The following is a 25,006-nucleotide window of genomic DNA, read 5'->3' on the forward strand; positions in this document are numbered from 1 at the left end:
CGCTTCTTGACTTTTATTGCTCCTTTTTGCCACCTGTGAAAAAGCAACACTCCAGTGGAGGGTTATATCCTTTTGCGTCTCTCATTCTGAGTCTGTCTGTTGAGGTGACTCACTGCATTATGATAAACATGGTCATAAACTGTAGAATGAACAGAGCATTGTACTAATGAAAGTACCAGTCTTTGCAGTAATGCTGTTACTTTCTGCTCCTCCCTTATTCACAAGGCATCACTATAGCAGGCAGCTCTGTATTTGTTTTTGTTTTTTGCTTTCCCTGATGTACTCCCAATGGGATTTGAATTTCCTCTTGGGATCCAGGGATCTTTTACTTGTTAGGGCAATGTATAAATGGCTACACTATGTCTTTGCAGTAATACTGTGACCAAAATGTGCATTGAATTTCTCAAGTACAGCTATACAAACTAAGACAGTATCATTTATGCCATCCTTCCTCCTCTTTTCACAGTCAACAAGCACAAGCCATGGATAGAAGCCTCTTATCATGGAGTGATCACAGAGAACATGGACACAGTGCTGCTGGACCCTCCGCTGGTAGCTCTAGACAAGGATGCCCCGGTGCCATATGCTGGTAGGAAATGCAAATGCAAAATAACAAACACATTAATATCTGTTGTACAGCAAAGTACACACATTTTAATAGAATACAGCATGTTTATATACGCACATAGTACACAGAGTGTTTCTCACACACACACACACACAAATAGAGAAGACTTTGACGAGGACGCTTCAGTGCTGTGTGCAGGCAACTGTGGCAACTTCACACCCCAAGACAAAAACAGATGATCCACCAGTTCTCCGTACTCACTGTTTGTCATGGAGACTGAATTCCATTTATCACAGTTAGCAGTGTAAAACAAATGGCTTTCTTTTTAAAGAGAACAATTTTTTTCTTGCCGTTGTGCAGAATTACTTTACATGGCCCCAAAAAATTAAAAAAAAAAATAAAGAGTTTCCCTTCTTTCTAACTCAACAGAAAACTTCTGGCCAGGATTGAGGAATTTAAATTCACAAACGCATAGACCAAGGTATTCAAGCTTACGAAAATAGGTTTATTTTATTCTCTCACAGCCTCTTCGGTCTTCCTGTCAGGGATCTTTTCGTGGCTTCTGCTGAGGCAATTTTTTCCCATAAGCTGAAATGCCCCATTAACCTCAACAAAAGGTTGCTCTTAAATATTGAAACATATGAATATATCTCTCCTCAGCGTTTCATGATGACAATATTTATTTCAGAAGCAAAACAATGCTCTGTCATTTTCACTAGAACACTCACCTAGAATTTAAGCGGGGTTTACTTCACTGAATTAGCATTGTAGTAAACAGCATCTCAGCTCCAGTTTTATTTAAATTAAATTATAGCTATTTGTATTCCGCTATCATACATTTGCTTTAATCCCAGCCACTGCAGTATTTAATATTTATTAGTTTATTATATATTTACAAAGATTTTAATACCCTTAAGGTGTCTAGCATGTGCCCTTTAGCAATAACTGATTGCAGCATCTGCATTCACTTGAAAGTCTGGTTACTGAGTACTCACTGTAAGTTTTTACAGGGAAAAAAAAGTTCTCTGTGTTGTAGTGCAGTACAAATCTCCCGGGTAGCGTGAAAAACAACTAAGGAACAACCTTTGTTCAGTTTAACGTTTTATTGCGCTCGTGTTTGAAGTTCGAGCTGCCACACAAACCAGTCTTTAACATAGACGTGGATGCTCTGGGTGTAGCACTCACATGTGACACATTTAATAATGATGGTGCAACATCATCATGAACCTCATCTCCAGATCGTAGTTTCTCGAGCTGATTATATCGCCTAACAAGAGCTAAAATCAGGCAGGCGTTACACAGGTACAGCAGTGCTGACAGTGACAGGAAGAAAAGGGACAGAGAGCGCTGTTATAATTAGACAAAGTATTGTGAGACTCAAAGGCAAACGAAGAGGCTTTTGGCAGCTAACGCTTAACAGCTCATTATGGCGAAATGGCTGCTATTAATCCCAGAGCTGACAACCATGGAAAACTGATACTCAGCTACTTTTCTTCTTCTGTTCTCTTTTTTTTGTGTGTGTTTGTGCCAAAGCAATCTTTTCTGTTGCTTTCGGTGTTTCTCATGAGCTGTTCTGTAAATAATCGGTAAATACAGCTGACTGTAAAGAGTGTGAAATAGCTGAAATTCATTTTCAACAGCTTTTTATACTTAACAACGTTGTACATGTTGTGTAGTACTCTATGGTGTAACCCAAATGTTGTAGAATCTGCATTGCAAATGTACTGTATAGAGATTTAACGATCCCCTTGTGGGGGAAAGGAAGACTTAGTTTCACCTCAGAAGAAAACTCAGAATATATTTAGCAACAATAGCAACTACAGTCATATTTTATTCATTACAAGTGAAGACACTGAAGAAACCGCTTCCAGACATTGTTTCTGTCCACCAAAGCAGCCTTACAGTATTTTACAGCACATAACGTTCCCTGGTAACCAAATCCATGATGTGGTAAAGGTTTAATGACACCGTGACAAGTAGGCAAACAAAAGAGGAAATTAATTGTAATTGTTTTTCTCCATGATTAACATGTGGTTTGTTTACTTGAGAAGGTCAAGCTTTGTGAAATATTGCCCCAGAGGAAAACGCAGAGCTGTACACTGGCTGCTGACTGGTGATATTTCTCTCCCTGAATGTTTTTCATTGCATACGGTCTAATGAATGAAACCCATACAATAGCTACCAAGGAGACTGAAAAAATGGCCATAAAAGAGCAGCTCTGTCCCAGTTTATCTCCCCTGGCAATTGCTACAGCTACAGCTCACACAATGCCCTCCTTTGGAGTTGAACTATTCTCTCAAATCTTTATCTCGATCTAGACCTTCATTTGTATCTTTCTCTCCACCCGGCGCCACATTCTTTCTCTCTCAATCCAGCTATCCTTCTTCCACTTCACTGTGTCGACGCTTTGCTCCTAGCAAGCCCATATACAGCCAGTCACTTGCGCATTATATACACTCTCATCAATCCTGGTTTCGTTTTACTGCTGAAAGGAGAGGGATATCCTTCTGGCTCCACATCGTTTGCAATGTGGAAACACAAATGAAGATTGCTAGGTCCTTTTCTTCTGTAATTCTTTATTTTTAATCATGCTGACTGTCTCACCTTCGCTTCTTACCCCATCTCACATGTTTAAACATCTGATTTTTTCTCTTTACCATTTCGTCTTTGGCTCTGTCCTGCCTTCGTCTGCAGCGCCACATTTCACTTTGATGTAAACTACCCACAGTGGGCCTAACTTGAACATTATATGCTGAGACAGGCATCCTGGAGATAAATTTGTTATTACTATGTGGCTTGATGGCATCCTGTACCCCCACCCCCACCCCCCCCCCACCCCCACCCCCCACCCCACCCCGCTCCACCACCTACACGTCCCTTGAGCAAAGGTGTGTGGGTCGAGGAGTATGTGCTGATAGAGCGTTCTCAATCAAATTAGCATGAGGAATGGTGACAGTGGACTCTGGGGTGCAGCAAGCCAAGCAGACAGTTTCATTTGCCTACTCTTTATCTCAAGGCCACAGTCAACAGACACAGATTCTTACCATTCATCATGGCACCAGAATAATCTACTATGGTACATTGTTTCCACTGCAGGACACACACGGGGTAAAGGAGCACGAATTGTTTGAGAATGGGAGGCAAAGTGTGAATAGTCAGATGACAGAAAACAGAGAAGCCAGATGGACAATGACAGTGAGAGCAGGCTATCACAAGCAAACTATTTGTGCCAAAAAAACATGTTTGATCATTCCCATTGGCTGCATTTGGACACTCATGGTTATTATTGGCAATTGTCACTTTAAGTTTACTGTGGTTGGTTTGTTTGTTTTTTTAAATATTGAATCAAATCATCATCTGTTTATTTCTCCTAATGAACTGTTTGTGTTTCATTTTCTGAGGCCAGTCTCTCTGACCGTTAAGTATCTTAAAAATATATCTGCATAAACAGAGAGGTTGATTTTGGTTTCATCTGTTCAAAGAATGTTTTTCCAGAACTGTGTTGGCTTTTTAGCAAAGTTCAATCTAGCTTTTCTATTCTTGAGGTTTTTGTGTGGCTTCTGCCTTGCAGAAAACTCCCTGTAGTTTCTCTTTATGGTACACTTGGATATTGATAGACCTAGCTCCTGGAGAGTGTTGTTAACTTGGTTGGCTGTTCTGGTTTCTCTTAAACCATGGAAATCATTCTGCGATGATCCACCACCGTTGTCTTCCATTTGCATTGCTGAATTCACCAGTGCTTTCTTTCTTTCTGTCTTTCTTTCTTTCTTTCTTTCTCAGGATGCACCAAACTGTAGATTTTGTCACTCCTAATATTGTAGCACTTTCTCTGTTTTCTTTCTGTTTTTGCAGCTTAAGGGTGGCTTGTTTCTGTCATGGCTGTGTGCGGGCAGGCAGGAAAAAGGACCCAAAATGCAGACTCGTGGAGGTGGAGTTTAAACTCAAAGTCCACTGCTTTATTGTAGGCATAAATCAGGAAACGGAACAGAACGATGAGGGCATGAAACTGAACTACACAGGCCAGAATGAGGGTACGACGTGACGACGAGCAGGAGCAGACACAGACATTAAATACAAGAGGAAAGTAGGGCAAAGGGAAAACACCTGGAAGACACAGCTGACATCGATCAGCAGACAGGACAGGGAGAACACAACAGGTGAAAAAACAAATCTTGTTGTCCATGTTCCCTTTCATACATGATTCTTACTCAGGCGTGTGAGTGTATACATTTTTTTGTAATTTTAAGAAAAGTCCGTTTGTGAAGATTCAGCCCCCCTGTTCCCCCCTCAGTCTGTCTGTGTAAGTTCAGTTTCAGCTATTTATTGCTGTGTGAGCCATGGACGGTCCCCTTTAACCTCATTAATACTTTCCTTTGTACAGCAAAAATAATACCAGGATAATAACAGCCTATTGATGTGCTGCCTAATTGTATCACTGTTTGCAATACTTATCATCTGTTCCAAAACAACAGGAAAAGACTCTATTTCAAGCCAAGACAATTCTTGATCAGTTTGCCAAATCCAAAACTACATAAACCAAGTACCTGAAAGTAAGGCTGCACCTTGGTGACTAAAGCAGAGATGACAATTAAAAAGTGGAGCCCAACGAAGCACAAGCTAAGTGAAAATTTAAAGGTGGCGAGAAAAACAGAAATTGGAACAAGGAGGGAGAGAGGCAGGAAATGTTGGAGGGGAAAAAATGTGAGGTAAGAGAAGGAGATGAAAGACAGAAACAAAGATCCATCCAAGATGAGGATGTGAAGTATATGTGTGTGCGTGCGAAAATGAGACTGAGAGAATAGAAAGAGACGATGTGATGGATCATCAAAGGATAAGAGAGGATATTGAAGGCAAAGTCTGATCAAACCTGCAGGTGTCTGTTTCTCTAAGGACGAGAGGAACATATCACTTTGTCTGCCTCTCTCTCTCTCCCGTTCTCCCTCTTCCTTCTGTCTGTCCTCTTTGCCTTCGTGCGATGGTTAAATTTCTGCAGTGGGCGCTTAGTTGTGAGGTAACACCGAGGCAGGTCTGAAACATGAAACAGAACATCAAAGATTCTGCATTCTCTTCAGCTTTGACACCTACAAACCGGATTTCACTCTGCTGCAACCGCCATTAGCACACAGCATTATAAAAACTCATTTAATTCTGTCAGCACCGTGTCTGTTAGCTCCCTGCATAAGTAATCACAGAGCACACAAAGCCAAACTCACTAGCTGAGTTATTATGAAGTGAGTATTAATAAGTTAAAATTGTTGCTTATAGAAAGAAACCCACTGGGAATGTCACCTGTTATCTTGCATGTTTTTAATTGAAAATGTTTTAATTATCTAAACACAATAAGATATGCATGAGATAAGATGAGTAGTTATGCTTATCAGTCAAAATTTAACACTTTCACTGGAGCATAATGGAGCATTAGTGGTACAACTCCATAAAGTTTGTGTACTTTGTCGACACATAAACAAATCCACAGTGGAGGTGGAACTGTAGTATAGCTGTGCTACTTAATTTATGTCTTATAGGCTTAATTTGGCCCAAGAGCCATAAGTTGGCCCATCCAGCTGGTCTGCAGAGCATAATGTCTAATAAACACTAAACAAAACTGATTGAATGGCTTCCAGCTTTTTTTAATCATCTGTGAAGGCTTTTACATTTATTAAAATATGATACAGGCTCTGCAGTACAGGGTGGCACAGCGATGCAGAGGCTACTGTTACCTCACAGAAAGAAAATCCCAGGTTTGGGTTTGCTGGTTTCTCTGTGTGGAGTTTGCATGTTTTATCCCTCTGCCTGTGTCGATTCTCTGGGTACTCTGGTTTCCTTCCACAGTGTTAGGTAAACTGGTTATTCTGAATTGGCTGCAAGTGTGAATGCTTGATTTTGGTGTGTTAGCCCTGTTCAGAGACTTTGAGCATGAACAATCACCAGTAAATCCAATAAAGACATCCAAAGTTGTTGCTTTTAAGAAAATAGATGGATGGTTGGTTTCAGCAACTGAATGTACTAAAATATATGATTTGTTAGGCTTACTATCAAGGGATTCACTTATTGCACTTAATAGCTAATTTTAAAATATTTAAATATAAAACAATGAGTTATGGCTTTTATTAATTTTAACAGTAAATATTATTGAGTTTTTAAGGCATCCAATACTGTATTGATAGTTGGGGATTTTTAAATAGCACTAGCATTGCCGCCTGGCCTGCAGGTGATGTGTGGGTTTTTGTTCTCGTGTTTACAGGTGGTCATTTATTTTCAACTTGTAGCGTTTCATTGTCAGTGACCATAAAGGATGAAACTAACTCTTTCCTCTTTATGTCCCACCTGTGTTTAACTGTACTGCCCATTCTTGCGCTTGGTTATAAGACCTTTGGTTCCTGCCTACAGAATTTAAAGCTCAGCAGATGTAGTCTGTTTATGGTATGAGGCTGATTTCATCCTTGGTTTGTTTCAAGGAAAATGCAGCGTGTGTATCATAAACTCAAATCATCTTAAATGAGTAAATCATCTTAAATGCCCTGTTTCTGAAAAGATGCACTTATGATCTGGTACTACCCTTTTATCGGAAAACACTGACAAACAGTGAAAGAGTCCATTTATATCATGGGAAGTGCTATGTCTCTTCACTGTTGAAGGAAGCTAATTGGATCCATATAAGATGGTCATAGTAATTACACATCCAGTAATGCTCCACTGGAGCTCTGTCGTCAATGCATTGTCAAATTGCTCACGGCGTCAAGCAACCTCTTAGCCTCTGATTGATTTTACAAAGGACTCAGACCCTTCTATTATCACCCTATTACCCAATTTTTTTCTATTTTACACTGGATCTGTCTCTCAATTCTTGACACTATGCGATGATTTTCAATTTCCCGATTACTCTCCATTTCTTTTAGTGTGTGTGCGGCTGCCAAACTTGTAATGAGCTGAGGTTTTGAGTGTGTTTTTGTGTGTGCTTGTGTATATCTATGGGATGTGCTGCACCTGTGACAGCTTTTTTTAAATGTAGAATTGTTTCATTCATTCATTAAAGGGACAAATGTTGCTGCTTTTATATTCATGCCTTGAGGGGTCAGATAATTACCTGTAAAATAGACTGTACCATAAAAAACAGAAGAATTCATCAATGCACTGATTATCAGTCTGTGCTGAGCTGACTGCAACGTGTGTCTTAGCAATAGGAGACTGAAGGGCTTTCTATCTGGTATTCTGGTTATATGCTTATATAAAGGCAAGGTTGCTGAGTGCCCACATCAGCTTGCAGTTAAATCACCGTCTTGCAGCAACTACGTAACTATTTATTTAAAGTCAATGAGATTCTGGCTGGACTCTGAATGTAAGTAGTTTAGTGTGTGCAGACTGATTGTAGACTGAACCCATCGTATTGCCATTTTATCACCATTGTGGCAGACCTATTCCACGTCTTCAAAGCAACCATTTCAAAGTTTTGCAAAATTGCAAGTTCATTGCACACAGTCATTTTGGTTGTTCTACAGTCTCCAACAACTGCAGCTGTAGCATAAGTTTGTAGGATTATAAGATGTGTAAAAAAAAAGTCATAAAAAACATTGATTACATATACCTGTAGGTAATATAGTGTGGAAACAAACTCTTTAGATTGAAGGTTTTCACTCCACATTAGCTAAGACAGTGGTACATTTGACAAATACAGTGGTTTTACGTGACACTAAAAGTCTTTCCTCCTGTACTTTTGGCAGTAAAAACACATATTATGAACAAGATTCAGCATTATTGTTTTAGATCTTTGGCTCTTCCTCATGCTTTAGGGTGAATGACTGGATAACTTTATGCTGGAGCCTAAGAGCAAGCCTACTTATTTATTTATTTATTTATTATTTTGTATCTTCCGCTGTACAGGGCCTGTAAGTTAAATGTTGAATTTTTGCCTGAAAATCCACATTTAGTTTCAGTATTTCAACCTCATATCATAGCCATCAGATATTTAAATATATTGATATCAAAGGCCGCTTTAAAAGGGTCATTTGGTGTGAAATTACAAATTCACTTAATAATTAAACTTCTCATAATCTTGAGTGATAAATCTTCTACAAGTATCCAAGTAAACCACACATGTCATTGGTAACACTGTAGCTGCTAATGAGCCGGGCTTAGAAAACTCTCCCTACTCACTAATAACCTATATCAAATTAATTTACGTATTGAATACTACGAACACAGCTCCACAAACTTACCCTGGTATTACTAGTCGAAGTATTGATGAAGGGGAAAAAGAGGAGAGACTTTTTCTTTAAATGATTTTGAATCTGTGAGGGGATGAGGATGTGTTGCTCACCGTTTTGTTTCCTAATGTTTTCTTGCCACCTTTTCAACACTTGAATATGCCTTCCTGGTACCATCTACAGTGAAGGGAAGCTCGTGAACGCTTGTTTACTGGCAGTATCTGTGTTTTTCATTGAGCCAGCAATGTGTGGAGGAGGAAGGCAGTGTTGAGATGTGCTGCCTCTCTTGTCAAAATGACAGCTGAAAAATCTGCTCTTCAAGCATGGAGCACTGACCCATGGTCCTGGTGTGAGCTGAAATTGCTTAATGAAATGGGCAGTGAATAGCAGCTGAAACTAATCCAGTAATTCTTTGTGTTCCCTGGCTCTGGCCCCTGCTCTCTCTCTTTCTGACAGTGGTTTGACAGGGCTTCAGAAACCTGACAGGCCAATTAGAGAGCAATTTGCATATCTTCCTCACTCCATTTGCCTTGTTCATGCGACCATAAAATAGGATAATCTGGCTTTTAGACCTGTGTACAATATCAGAATTAGTCAGACTAACTTTATCCTCCATCATCCATGACCCCTACACCCTCCTAACGCCATCCCACCTCTCTTTTGTTGTAAACCACTTAAACCTCTGTTGTTCTGTCACCTGTTCTTGCAATAATCTGGATAATGACCAAGATAAATATGAGACGGAAGGAATGAAATAATGAGAAAACAAATTGCCATTTGTTGACTCGCTTTAACTGGAGATGTTGATGTTGTTGCCTATTTTTTAAAGAAATCCTTCTGTTACAGTTTATATTTGTATGTACTGTTACAAGACCAACCACCACCTGCATATAAACACTCTCTTAAGGAACTGGTAGGCTGTGGTTATGGTCAGAATGAGTCAACACTATATAAAATACTTGATTCCCTAAAACTTAACTCTATGATTAAAAATTATGATAATAAATCAAGTGTAAATCTACTGAATTAGAAATATTTGAATGTACTTCTACTTAGAGTCTGACTCATTTGTTGGTGGTCTGACATTATTGCCAAAGTTTAACAATTTGCCAGTTACCGTTTTTGCAATAGTAATCCCTTACTTTATTCGTTACCTGAAAAAAGTAATTGGATTACAGTAACGCGTTACTGCCCATCTCTGACTATCAGTGTCAGTCTTAAAAGTCAGTTAGACTCCACTTCTGTATTTGACGCTGTTCAATTCCATGTTTTATTCTGGTAGTCACAGAAATGTAATTCGCATATTTTGCTCTCTTTGGTTGACCTTGCTGAGTGCTGCTCCTGCTATTTCATTAAAAGTCCATGTAATAGGCTAATTGAATATTTTGGGGGACACAGGCACAGAGTGCTTGAATTTGCATCTTGTCTAAATGACATAAGACTAATTATGGAAGTAATTTTATATTTATATGAAATAAATTCTCCCCTGTCCAGTTTAAGATGGGTATGAACTGGAGTGCTTGGATAAATACAAGCATCAACAGAGAATCTGTGCCTATATTACACATGATGTTATCATGTGATAACATCATGTGTCGTGTTTTGAATTGATTAAAAATGCATTATTTGATACCTGTGCAAAACAACAACAACAACAACAACAATGACATAAGCATATATGATGAGAATGGAGGAACACAAGTACTTCAATATCCAGGACAATATATGAGTACAGAACCACAGAAAAAATATCCTCTGTTGTTTGTGAATCTGACGAGATTCACTGAAGTAGTCTGACATTTAATCATTTTATTAGATTAGATTTATTAGATCATCTATTATTTTTATTGAATTACATTTTTAATCATTTTAATTTAATGTTTTAATAAAACTTATACATGCCAATGCTACACTATTGTTTGGCTAATTCATGCTGTTGGAACAGCATGAATTAGCCGTGATTCAGACATACTTAATCACAATGAAAAAAAGATTTAAAAAAATATATGTGATAGATGTTGTATATATGGTAAAAATTGGTCTTTTTAGCCTTTCGGTAGGTTCTTGCTAGACAACATTACAGCTTATAATATGCCACATATAATGCAACTTTTGTGGCTATTAATGACATGCCACTGTAATGCAATTAAAACAATAGGATGCTTTTATAAAGTGTTGTAGTGGCACAAATGCTAAGAATGGCACATTTTAACCCATTGCTAAGTGATGTCATTATAATATCTCAAATAGTTAAGAACTTTCAGGGGCCTCGGATGTACCTGTGTGCCAGGTTTGGTGGTTCAAGTCCTCATAGTCTAGGTCTAGGATGAGATTGCAGACAAATAAACAAACACAAAGACAGACAAACAGAACGAGATTTGTGGTGTATATATTAAGATATATAGTGCATATAGTAAGATTAACTGCAGATCCATCCAGTAAGCTCACATTTGCAGGAATAAAAGTTATCAAGTTTAATTAGTGGAGCTTATTTCTCAGCAACATTTGTCCCTTTAATAAATTGTCAGCCTGTCAGTTGACAACTTTTGTCATGACCTCAGCTGCAATGTAAGAGCTATAAAGAACCATCATACAAGTCAGTCTTTCCGAAGTTCTTGGATTTCCAGAGTTTTGTAATTGTAAAAAAAAAAAAGAGAGAAATATTAGAAATAATACATATACAAATACATATATTTGTGCCTTGCTTTTTCAGGCTGTCCTATCCCTGTACATTGTTATATCTAACAATTCTCCCTTTCATGTTTTTATGTTTTAAAATCTTTTAACGGAGAGTAGAGCAAAATCATTTGAGGGTGTCAACAGTCTAAGACTCCCTGTTTACTGCCAGTTAGCTTTGGGTTTGCTGCTATTCACTAAATTAGATTCCATCCTCACGGTCCAATATACTCCTAATTAAGAGCCACACACACACACACACACACACACACACACACACACACACACACACAACCTTAAGGCTGATGTGTACTTCTGCACACAGGTCTCAAGGGTCAATTATGGCAGTGTAATGATTGTAATTTGCTAATTTTCAGCCCATTATCCAGTTTTATGTCTCGTGCAGTGGGTTGTAATTTAGTGAAGGAGCAATGACTGCTTTGGCCATTGGTTGATAGATGATAGTCAGCACTAGAAAAGGGGAGCTCTGTCATTAATAGTGCCTAGGAATGAGCTGTCATGTCACCACCAAGCCCACACACAGGGACGGAGCAGAGGACAAGAGGAGAGACTGCCCTTGCCGCATTGCCTTTGGTTGCTGTGAGCTTATACTGTATTTTTTACCTTATGGATAAACTGAAAGCTGTAAACAAAATTCAGAATTTCACACTTGAACCAAGTGAGTCAGTGTTATTTGTCCCATCCAGTCAAAACTGCAGTTATGTCATTCAAATATCTTTTCTTTCTTTTTTTTGTTGACGAATGTGCCCACTTTCCCCCCACTACCCTTGCTAATTATTTTTGCCCATTGTGTTTTTCACACATGTTGACATTCGGTCCACAGCACAGGGATAAATCATCTCTGAAGTGGTCGCACAGGATCTGACAGCTGAGCAAGTAAAATACGATTTTTGTGCATCTTTGCATGGCACCATGGCTTCTATCTGCTGTTAGGAGAAAAGGGAGGAGAACCCACTTTTTCCAGAAGTGCCAGAACGTTTGAAAGGCAATTTCAAACAAGTGATAGAGTAATGGATGAGGGCAGCGGCGGCCATCAGTCAAGTGCTGCACAAAGCTAAGTCAGAGTTCCAGCTAACATATACTTATAACCACTCTCCTACCTCTGCACTACCTGCAAATGACTCAATTTCCCTCCCTGTTGTTGGAAATGACTTTGAAAAAATGTGCAAAATCCAAATACCTTCCATGAAGATGCTAAGTATTTCAGAAATCCTTTGGCAATGTCACTTGGCCACTGAATTAATGCCAGGTAGTTTGTGTATGTATTGATGTTATGACGTGCTCATGAAGCAAATATTTTGGAGTGATTATTGACATTTTCTCACTAACATGATCTTAGTGCATGCATATATGGCTGTATTTTGTCTATGACTTTCTCAATGGGACGAGATAGGGTCAGGAGATGCACAAACATTATCACACATACAGCATTTATTAACATGTTTTTCAGAAAGATTTTTTAATAAATCCCAGTTCTTTGGATTTTCCTCTATATTATGGTCATTTTCATTTTACATCTCCTTCACATAACTTTACACTCGCCAGAATTTGAATCCTCGATGGAATTTGTTTCGACTCACCACTAAAAACAGAATGAAGAAATTGAAAAGCACCAAAGGTCTGTATGAGTATCGAATAATAATGATTTGTGACTGCTGTTTCAGTTTAAATTCTAAACAGACCAATTAAAGAATAATAATAAGACACAGTGTTCTTATTATTATTTTTAAAAAGTATCGTATTACATAATGCAGCATTTTACTTAATCACTTGCCAAAGAAAGTAATTTGTTACCAAATGTGGCAAAAGTACAGACTTTCTTTACGTAAGCAGAAGTACAGACACCTGGGTTAAAAAAATACTCCAGTAAAAGTACTGAAGCAACTTTTTTTACCCAAGTAAAAGTGAAAAAGTACAGACTCTGAATTGTACTCAAAGTAAGAAAGGAAAAAGTTGCTCCTCGAAGGATGTTTCTCATAACAATTTTACAATTAAATTTTCACAGACCACGTAAAGTTACAGAGTAGGATCGCTGAGGTGAGTAAAAGCAACACTCTGCTGACTCAGTGACTGCAGGGCTCCAAACCAGGAGCTTCATGGTGTGGGTTTCCGTGGCTGAGCAGCTCTTTTTGGTTGCCCTGTACTTTTGTCCATGTCGTATATTCACTCAAGGTAAATGCAGATCAGCTTCCCTTTAAGTGTACACTTTCAGGAAAATCTCAATGAAAAGATAAACGCACGAATCACCGATTTGTTTTCATTTTATTTTTAACAGAGATGCTTATGCTCATTTACTTACATTAAATAAAGATAGCTCACTTCCAGCAAGATTTAGGTTGTTGCAGTCTTTCAGCAAACTAATATCTCCAAAAGTACTCTGAAAAACTAAAGCTGAGCACCCTCATGTGCTAATACTGTTAAAACCACCTGGAGCTCTGCTGAGCAGCTGCTGAACTAATTTATCATTTCCAGTAAGGTTATTAGTATTCATTCTCAGGTTTTATCTAATGTTACACCCCTGAGGATTTCTTTGTCTCTGCTAATTGTGAGAGGGAGGATAAAGCCAAAATGAAAAAAGAGGACGGATGGGAATAAGGAGGTTCCTCCTCCTCCCATGGCACAAAAGGATGAAGACAATCTAATATCAACCCGTTCCTGCCCTTCTAAGACCTTTTGCTGACCTTTTCTTGTCATTTAACTATCACGAGTGGGGCTGTCGCTGTGAGGTGATGAATCTGTCAACTCGCAGTGCGTGCGCGTTGGGTGTTATATATGATGATTTTGGCATAATGGACGAAATTTCATACAAAATCTAATTAGTGAGACATCACTAAATGTGTTAGTGGGTAGTCATTCAACGGCAAAATATGGATGGAAGTCATATCTCTGTATCTATATCTATCTATATCCTTCTATTTCTACATCTATCTGTCTATCTATAACAAAGTAACAAGCTGTTCAAGCTACTAAACTATTAAATGCTAGTCTATCATATGGAATTGATAGTATTTTCTATGCTAATGCTTTACATCATGATTAAAATGTTATGTAAAAAACACTTATTCAACAGTCGCAGAGAACAAAGTAAACCAACTGGGATGTTGACTCTTTTAACACGCCACCGATCAAACTCTGTTCCACAAGCAGGATGTGCGTTTATGTGCTTTGTGCGTATGCAATATTTTCCTTTAAAAGAAAATTGTGTTTCTGTCTAGCTAATTAAATGCTGTTACAGTATTCACAATAGACAAAACAGATATGACAGTTATGAAAAACTCAAATCTATTGTTACTGCTGTTCCAGTTTCACACTGTGATTCATGGCTGTATAAATGAATGGAGCTGTTCTCTCTAAAAACAAAAAGACACTTTTACATTTACTTCAGCTGAGGAACTGCCAAATGATCAAACATGACAGCAGCAGCATGCATGAGCTATTGCCTGCTGTCTTTTACGACTAACATACGCAGCATGCAGAGATCAGTGAAAGTTGACAGATTAGGTTATCTTAACCTCTGCAGCATATCAGAACTACACTGCTCATTACCTTCTCTTGAGATGTTTTCTCTGAATTTACCGTCCTGATGAATGCTACGTGCAGTCTCGCCCCACAGGCGACCCCCCTGCTGGCCCGCCTGACTGATGGTTCAGTGATGTCATTTTAATAAGTGTGTATTAGCATGCAAAAGGTCTCCTGTGGATCTCAATTGGCACCTGTCAGATTTCATTGATGTTATGTTTGCTTTAACGCGTTCTATAGTTAAACATCTATAACATAATGTGTAAAATGATTATGTATCTGTTCGCACCAAATAGGAGGAAGACAGAGTGCCTGGGGAGATTAAACAGAGAAACAAATGAAATGGATAAATCTATCTGCTTTGTTTTCCATGGTGCAGTCTGTTCACAGATTGCAAAAGCCGACGAGTAAAACCTTCTGTTTGTGTAAAACTGTGTTCAGATTCAGCAGCTCTACAGGCATTTGGATAGTAAACAGGAAACAGAACATAAGTGTACGCTATCTGATAGCTCAGTGGGTTTTGCAGATGACCACACGAGTTTAAGTCTGACCTGCAACCTTTTGCTGGGTTTCTTTCCCTTCATCCCTCCCCACTTTTCTGTATATCTTTACCACTCCACTATCCACTAAATGTAAAAATGCCCCCAAAAATGTTTTAAAAAACAAAACAAACATCTAGTAAAAAAGATAAGCCTTTATTTGTAGTGAAGATAAAAACCACAATTCAAAGGATGGTTAAAGTGGTAGAAAGAGCCTTTAAATGAAGGAATAAAGACAGCTGTTCATTTACCCTTTCATCATAGAGGCCTGATAGGATAATTTAATAAATGCTCTTGCATATTAAAATATGCTTTTAGTAGGTCTTACTTAATATATTCTCACCGGCAGCTTCATTAGTTATACCTTTATAATACTGGACTGGACTCCCTCCTGCCTAAAGAACAGCCTTATTCTTTGTAGCACAGATTCAACAAGGTGCTTGTTGATTTCGGGCCATACTCATATGAAAGCTGCAGATTTGTCGACTGCACGTCCATGATGTGACTCTCCAATTTCTCCACATTCCAAAGATGCTGTATAGGATTGAGATCTGGGAGGTCATAAGAGTACAGTAAGCTTAATGTCAAGCTCAAGAAACCGTTTTGAGAGGATTTAAGCTTTGTGACATGGTGTGCTAGTGTGTTGGAAGCAGCCATAAGAAGATATGATCATAAGATGATGGACATGATCAGGAACAATACTCATGCATGCTGTGGCATCTAAACAGTGCTCAGTAAGTACTACTGTAGGTTGCCCAAAATCCATCCATCCATCCATCCATCCATCCATCCATTCATCCATGGATGGATGGATGGATGCATGCATGGATGGATGGATGGACACACACCAATTAGTTAAACTGCAGGAATGTCTTAAAGACATAAAGACCTGGATGGCTTCTAACTTTCTGCTTCTTAATTCAGATCAAACTGAGGTTATTGTACTCGGCCCTGAAAATCTTAGAAATATGGTATCTAAGCAGATTCTTACTCTGGATGGCATTACCTTGGCCTCCAGTAATGCTGTGAGGAACCTTGGAGTCATTTTTGACCAGGACATGTCCTTCAACGCATATATTAAACAAATATGTAAGACTGCTTTCTTCCATTTGCGCAACATCTCTAAGGTTAGAAATATCCTGTCTCAGAGTGACGCTGAAAAACTAGTTCATGCATTTATTACTTCCAGGCTGGACGACTGTAATTCATTATTATCAGGATGTCCAAAAAACTCACTGAAAAGCCTTCAGCTAATCCAAAATGCTGCAGCAAGAGTGCTGACAGGGACTAGAAAGAGAGAGCAGATTTCTCCTGTTTTGGCTTCCCTTCATTGGCTTCCTGTTAAATCCAGAATTGAATTCAAAATCCTGCTCCTCACATACAAGGTCTTAAATAATCAGGCCCCATCTTATCATAAGGACCTTGTAGTACCATATCACCCTATTAGAGCACTTCGCTCTCGCTCTGCAGGCCTACTTGTTGTTCCTAGAGTATTTAAAAGTAGAATGGGAGGCAGAGCCTTCAGTTTTCAGGTCCCTCTTCTGTAGAACCAGCTTCCAGTTTGGATTCGGGAGACAGACACTATCTCTACTTTTAAGATTAGGCTTAAAACTTTCCTTTTTGCTAAAGCATATAGTTAGAGCTGGACCAGGTGACCCTGAATCCTCCCTTAGTTATGCTGCAATAGACGTAGGCTGCCGGGGGATTCCCATGATGCATTGAGTTTTTCCTTTCCAGTCACCTTTCTCACTCGCTATGTATTAACAGACCTCTCTGCGTTGAATTATATCTGTTATTAACCTCTGTCTCTCTTCCACAGCATGTCTTTCATCCTGTCTTCCTTCTCTCACCCCAACCGGTCGCAGCAGATGGCCCCGCCCCTCCCTGAGCCTGGTTCTGCCGGAGGTTTCTTCCTGTTAAAAGGGAGTTTTTCCTTCCCACTGTCGCCAAAGTGCTTGCTCATAGGGGGTCATATGATTGTTGGGTTTTTCTCTGTATCTATGAAGCGCCTTGAGGCGACTTTTGTTGTGATTTGGCGCTATATAAATAAAATTGAATTGAATTGAATTGAATCCATCTAGTTCAGGATTAGAGGCTGGAGCCTACCTCAACCAAATAGTGAAGGCAGGGCACAACCTGGAGAAGTCACCAGTCTTAAACTTCTGTAAATAACAGCGCAGGCTGCCTGGGGTTTTACAGTGCATCTTTATCTTTTTAGTGAGAGAGCAGGCCTTATTCTGAGAGTTCCTGGATCTCAACATCAGTTCAGTTTTTAAACTGGCTTTGACAGTTATGCACTTGTCTTACATTTAAGAAAGATGATAGCACAAAGGCCAGAGAAAAGTTAATTATTAGCTGCAGCAGACAAGCACAAATTATTGCATGTACCATGGATTTGTGTCATGTGTACCAATGTTCTGGTTCTTATATAGTGCTTTACTCTGAGCACTCAAAGCTCTTTATACAACTTGCCTCAACTTGAGCTAGACTGACATCCAATGAATAGCAGGGATCAAAGTGAATCAAAGTGTCCAGCATTTAGACTGGAAAAGGTTGGCAAGTAGCAGAAGGAATTCTTGTTCCTAAATTTCTCTGTCTTTTAGCTTTAATAGTTACAGATCTAACATAGGCCCTGGCCACTGAGTAGCATGTGACCTCTGAATAAATAAATTATGTCAAACATGCATTTATTGAACAAAGTCAGCTGTTTGAATACTGAGGGTGACTGTATGGAGCACGTAATTAAACTTTTCCGATACATGCTTTTAGTGTCACAGAGTCACAGAGATGATGAAAATGTGATTTAACAGTCATGAAATCCGTTCATGATAGGAGGTTTGTGAGAGCATCTGTGTCAGTGTGTCTAAGCTACTGAGCCATGTCCTTCTCTTCTCAGTGTGCCGCTGAGCTGACGGAGGTCATAGTCAGAGCCACAGTGACATTTACAGCTCAGAGGCTTATGGAAACTCCCTGCTGTACCTGGAAATCTGTAATTATCTCACAACTAGCCTGCCTGCAGCCCAGCAGAAGGGTGTCAAAAAATGCACAAAGAAACAGAAGCACAGTGATTTGAACGTCACTCATAAGAGGTGTGATTTGGTTGAAAAGATAATGAACAGATGTTGTTCAGTACAAAAAGGTTAATAGGAGAGCAGGTAGGCTTCGGGGAATTGGTTCTTTTTAATGAGAGTGTTTCCTGTCTCCTGCAGATTTATAATAATCTTTTATAATTATAAAACAGAAAAAGAAGATATTACTTTTATCTGCTTCTAATATAAGGGGAAGAAAATGCTTGAATGATTTGACATACGATAGCAACATGGACCTGCCTATTCGGATGTTGGTCAGTCGAGTTTCTGTCTGTCAATTAATGCATCATATTCAGCCAGAGGCTGACTCACTGTCTCTGCTACTACTGACATTTGAAATGTCTTAGCAAATATTGAATGGGTAGCAGTGAATTTTGGTACAGATATAGCCTCATCAGGGTGAGTTGCAGCAGGTTTTGTGATGCCTACATAGTCCTGTGAAGAATCAAATACACCCTTATTGCTTCCAAAGCCATTAAGAGGGTAAGCACAGCCAGGTGCTGTTAATCCGTTACACTTGATTAATTGATCGTCAGCAAGTGTGAGCACCGCTGTAATAGCAGAATTTTTCACAGTTTGATGAACTGGTCAGGTGTGTGTTAGCACAATGCCGCAGTCCTCCCAGGAGTGGACGTCCAAACAAATTCACCTTAAAGTCAGGCACGTCCGACAGATGAGACCGAAGTGGAGCTGTTTGACCATAATGGATAGCACCATGTTTGAAGAAGCCCAACAAGCACAAGAACCTCACACCAACTCTCAAACTTGGCGATGGAGCGATGATGATTTGGGCTTGTTTTATAGCCGCATTGCCTGGACACCTTTCGGTGATTAAGTCGGCCAGGAAGATGTGATGCCGTCTGTCCTTAAGAGAGCTCTGCATTAATGAATGCCCGAAAACCTCAATTGACTGAAGAACAGTGGGCCAAAATTCCTTCACAACAATGTGAGAGATTGATCGTTTCACACAATTCATTAAAGCATTGTTGCTACAGGTGTTTCTACAATGATGGAGGTGGCACTTAAGTCTTAACAGTACTACATGCAAACCTTATTTTTTTTCACATGACTAGATTTCATCCATAACTCTTTAAGCTTGCAAAGCTGTAGATGCGCAACTGTTGTTTCTGTCAGTCCTAATTCAGAATAGATCTGTTTAACTAAAATAAATTTGGCTGACATAAAAATATGCATTTTTCTACCTTTGACCAACAATTTAGGTTTAATTTATCAAAGCTTTCAAAGAAAATCTTGAGAGTTGACATGAGTGCTTTTTAAGTTGTAAACCTGTCTAGTGAGGCTTAATTGGAGCCTTTTGAAAGTGTTAGGATAGAAAAAGAGAGAATCTGAATGGATTTATGGTTTAAATTGATCGGTGTTGCACTGTTTTTGTGTTCCAACCCAGAGACAAACAACGTGAAGAGGGATGCCCTGTGACAGCTGGGATAGACTCCAATGCCCCTGTAACCCTGAAATTGATAAGTGATCTTAAAAAAATGTCATATATTATTATGACTGTAAAGCAGCATGATCCTGGCCAGGAGCGTGTTTAAATATAAGCTGCTGCGTGTGTGATCAGTGAAAGAGCAGGAAGCTATTAAATTGTTAGCTGGTGACCTATATTAAACAGCAGCTGACTGAGGTGCAGAGGAGGAGGTGATGAGGGTGAGTGAGAGTGTAGACACATGAGTGTGTGTGAGGTGTGTCAGGGGTGAAGGAGGGCAAGGCTGAGTGGTGCATCTGAGTGCTGATGTTAAGAGCTAAATAACTGCTTACCGCTGTGAAAGCTACTGCAACGGAAGGGAGATGAAGCATGGGGAGGAGAAGGTGGCGAGGAGGAGGAGGAGTAGAACCATGATGAGATACTCAAGAGGTTGGTAGTGTTATTTATACCTGCTTTAGTTATCTCACACACTGGTATTTCTCTGTATACTTCCTCCCGCCTCCATCTCCCCTACAGGGTCTCTGCCCGCTCTGCCTCACTTTTTAATCCACTTCTCTGACCTCTTCTATTCTTATGCTATTGATGTAATTCAACTTTTTTTTTATCTACCCATCTTTACTGAACAAGTTTGCTGTAAAAGCACGCGGCTGAAGCATATAGTACTCAAACTATCATCTTTCTATCACCGTTATCCAGGTGTTTGAGACTGTGCCTCATTCAGCGGTTAATGGTTTTAGGCACTTAGGCCAAAATGCTCTCCTCTTCAGCATTAAAGTCACAGCTGCATCTTCACTGACAGCAACAGTTCATCTGGTGAATTCCAATCCCACAACTTCAGTTTCCAATAAACACTAATTGCATCACAGACCTCCAAAGCCCCTAGCAGAATGAATGTGTATTGTCTTTGATAATGAATTCTCCCCATTCCTATATTGTGTTGTCTAAGGCATCAGCAGTCCTGGGTGAATAGATAACCTAAATGTGTGTGTGCTTGTGCATTTGCGTGTGTGCGTCCCATTTGTGTAAGCTTTTACTTTGTCACCCTGAGGTCAAGTGGATGGTGCGACAATCTCCCAAATGCAATTAGGAAGTGGCCGGCTATCTAAAGGAGACTGATGAATTACTCCTGCATGTCTTTCTTTAACTGACTTGGAGTTAAAGTGGCAAATAGATTCACCCATACACAGAGACAAACTGCACATTGTGTGAATACCGAGCTTTTTACTGCATTTCAGCGTGCCAAACAGGCTCTAAAGAATTTATAGCATTGAGATTGTTATCTCCTCAAAGTGGGACTATTTATTGCAGAATTTTCTGGAGGAGAGTGAGATGAGAAAATCGATTCTGGTGCGTTTGCATTAGAAGACATTTCAGAAGTAATTTTAGCTCAGTTTTAAAGAGGTAAGAACTCTTCTTGATTTATTTTCCCAATTGTCCTTGTTTGCAGTATATGTAAAGAGATGCTTTCATTCACTATACCAACCAATGGAGGCTTGTGAATCGAATACTAAGCTTACTTAACAAGCCTTGGTTACTTTCTAATTAGTAAGCCTTTCTTCTAGCAGTGTGGTCTTTTAGTCTGAAGTAGTGGAATAAAGCTTGAACTGAGGACCTAAAAATCTCTATAAAATGCAGTGACAAAAGAAACACTACTAATATTGATAACATCGCCTCCCATCCACTGTCAGGTGCTCGGTGTCCTCTCTGTGTCTTCACCGAAACCTTCGGAGACAATCCTCTTAATGCCAGCAGGGAAAGGCTTATTATAAGGCCATGAACCTTCATCATCCTCTTTCTCTCTTTTGCATTTTGCTCTTCCAACCCTACTCTCTCAAAACAACAACAGTAAAATAAAAGTAGCTGGAGAGGAGAGCTCTTTATAATGTTCAACTACTGCATCTATATTGAATCTCTTCGATATGTATTTCCAATAAAACTAATGTGTGTGTGTAGATACAGAGCTCTGTCTCATCTAGTATTTACTGGACTGCATTAGACTGTATAGCTTTGAATTGCTGAGTACAGATGGAGCATTAGTGGTTAAAATAATGTCCTTAAAAGTACAGTTGTTAAGTCTGAAGCTGGCAAACTAGTTGGAACATCTTAAACAGTTCACAGCTTATGGTGACAGAAGACTTATAGCACATTGTTTGCTCAGTCACTATACAATCATCCATGTGTGATTCAGAGCAAGCTCTGTCTTCATGAACTAATTTATAACTACAATGAAATTCACAAATGTTGTAAAAATCCAACCAGTTACCAAGGATCCGGTGACCTTGCTAGACTGCAGGCTACGAAGTTCCTAATTAAACATAAATCCCCTTTTCTCAGTGCATTTCTATTATTTGCAAACTGCTACCGGATACCTGACCAAAGGCACACAGCTCAAGCTCTTATCTTTCTGCATGAGAAAAAAAACCCCTCATAGCGAAGGAAAAACCAAGTCCCATTAAAATCTGACACTGAATAAAGCATTCAAAATGATTTCTGATTTTATTCAGTGGGTGTTTTGTGGCGCACACTGTGCATATTGGGCAGCATGTTTGTTAATTCATAGAATATTTGCAGAACATTGGGTGCATAAGGAGGCGTGAGGACTGTAACACTACTCAGTTACACACACAGGTCTGACTGAGTGTAGTGTTAGAGTTTATCTGTGGGCCAGTAGTGGGATAAAGTGTAATCCATCCATTAATTAAACTTGAGGGGCAAGGGTGACCGTGAGATCAGTGCTGAAGGCAAGAGAGTGAAGGAATCGAGGCTTAAAACCGCCTGATACTCTGCTTAGAAACCCTCTTTAATCAGGGTCTTACAGCTTCCTACCACACATACACACACACACACACTGTCACAGTAAAGCTTTTGTGTTTCCCGCTCTGCACAGAGTCAGACAAATGTGCACAGACACACCAGATGGAGTCACAACAGTATTTGATTAAGAATAGGAATTAACATGATTGAAATTTCTGTTTCTCTGTTGAGGCTTGACTGAGAAAGTGGGTTCATATAAGGCTTTCAGTACTTTAGAAGTCACTACTTGAATTTTTCATAATCCTGTGTGCATTGCGTTATGAACCTAAAGATGTTTTCAACAGAGGTGACCAATGTTTCCGTGCTGTCTTTGGGTGTCAGAATGGGAATTTTCTACAAGCTTCCAGATGAAACCTATGACCTATGGTTTGAAGGTATATGGAAATGCATATAAAACGATCACCAACTCAATATTGTATTGCAAAAAAAAAAGCAGAAGAGTGTGCAGAACAAACTATTATGATGCCACTAAACCAAACTGCTGAATACGTAGAAATTTGCTGAATTAAAAGATTTAAAATTATGCTGATTATGTATTAAGTACAAAGCCATCAATTACCTCCAGGTGTCCAGGATTTGTTCCAGCTGAGAACAAGCAATTATGAATTAAGAGGAGTATTTCTTTTTCAAAAACCTATGATAATAAATAATGAAAAAAACACTGTATTTCTGTTACTGGGATAATTTTAGGGAATAATGCCAGAGATGATCTGAAGTTATGCAGCACTTTTATTACACTTAAATGTTTTACTTAAAAAATGTGTTCAGTAAGAAATACATCAAAATTTGATTTACTTGAAATTAATGTTATTATGAAATAACATCGTCACTTTGTGATTAGATAACCCTTTATGTATAAAGGGTAATTGTTGTTTTTTACTTGTTTATTGTCTATTATTTATTTTCTGAAATGAAAAATGACATGAAAAGGAAGAGAAGAAAGAAATTTAAATTGCATTTCTTGAATGTTTTGCTGTAGATTTCACGTTTAAGCATCAGTGTTCGTAGATCCTGATTGCTGCGTGTATTTAAAGTACTTAGTAACAGTCACTTCTGTAGTAAGTCATTCACATCTGACATGTTACAACTGTTCCACTGTTGCTTAAGTTTTGAAGCCCCGTTAATTAATTAATGTATCAAAACGAACTGTCATTTAGCTGCATGTATGCAGTCACCAATCACATCTGATTTCTTAAAAAAACACTAAAAAAAGTTTGCTGACTTTTAAAAAACCGTTAAAAAAAAATAAAAACAAAAACTTCAAAAAGCTTTTTTCTCCCTAACCCTAACCCTGTTATTTTCACAGTGCTGTTTTAATTAAGCAGAGCCATTATGAGCCACGGGGTCATAACAGAGGAGTCCGGTAAAACCTGTGAGTGCTTTTATAGCACCTAATGTTCTCGTTTCATTAACATCCATGTGGGTTATCAATCATCCAGTTCATGGTGAGTGGTTGAAAAGAAGGCAAAGAAGAAAGGTTTTAGATCTTCAATTCTTAACCCTCTCGAGGCAGGCGTTGCCGATTTGCAACAGTTAAAAACTAACAACCTGATTACCCCACATACATATTTTATGAGTTTTTTTTACTCAGAAGTACCACTGCAGGACTTGGTTGTGCATTAGCAACAAAAAGTTTAATTTAAGCCTGAGAGGGTTAAACAACTGATGGAGAAACCTAGATATTTTAGGGGATAATCCAAAGTTCAGCTGCCTTCTTTTTAGGCGCTCAAGAGTTCTTGTTTCATTAATCTGGATTTTGTTTTCTATTAAGTGGCACTGTCTCTAATTCCTAGTTTTTAAGGAGTGGTGTAACATGTTTTTTAATACAGACCTTTTGTGATGTATGGTTTGCAAATAGTGGCACTGACAAAAAGACTGGAGGTGACAGAGCTGAAGATATGAAGATTTTCATTAGCAGCAACGAGAAGGGACAAGATTAGTAATGAGCACATCAGAGGGAGAGCTCAGGTTGAGCGGTTTGGAGAAAAAGCTAGAGAGGCATGGGTGAGATGGTTTGGACATGTGCAGAGGAGGGATAGTGGATATACTGCACAAAGGATGCAGAGTCCAGGCTGTAGGCAAAGAGGAAGACCTCAGAGGAGGTTCATAGATGTAGGGAATGATGCAGGGGC

The 25,006-nt window shown here is 39.1% G+C and overlaps 2 protein-coding genes across 2 annotated transcripts in view; both read left to right on the forward strand.

Annotated features, from left to right (window-relative positions):
- Window positions 1-25,006, forward strand: part of clstn2a (calsyntenin 2a) — a 195,724-nt gene that overhangs the window by 82,078 nt on the left and 88,640 nt on the right. Inside the window, exon 2 of the mRNA XM_082512396.1 lies at window positions 467-589. Within this exon, the coding sequence (XP_082368522.1) occupies window positions 467-589 (123 nt within the window). The remainder of the gene's footprint in view (window positions 1-466; window positions 590-25,006) is intronic.
- Window positions 1-25,006, forward strand: part of LOC309693307 (GTPase IMAP family member 6) — a 192,516-nt gene that overhangs the window by 41,557 nt on the left and 125,953 nt on the right. The window lies entirely within an intron of this gene.

The sequence above is a fragment of the Aulonocara stuartgranti genome (assembly GCF_965226115.1).
Source record: "Aulonocara stuartgranti genome assembly, chromosome: 18".
Taxonomy (NCBI): Eukaryota; Metazoa; Chordata; class Actinopteri; order Cichliformes; family Cichlidae; genus Aulonocara; species Aulonocara stuartgranti.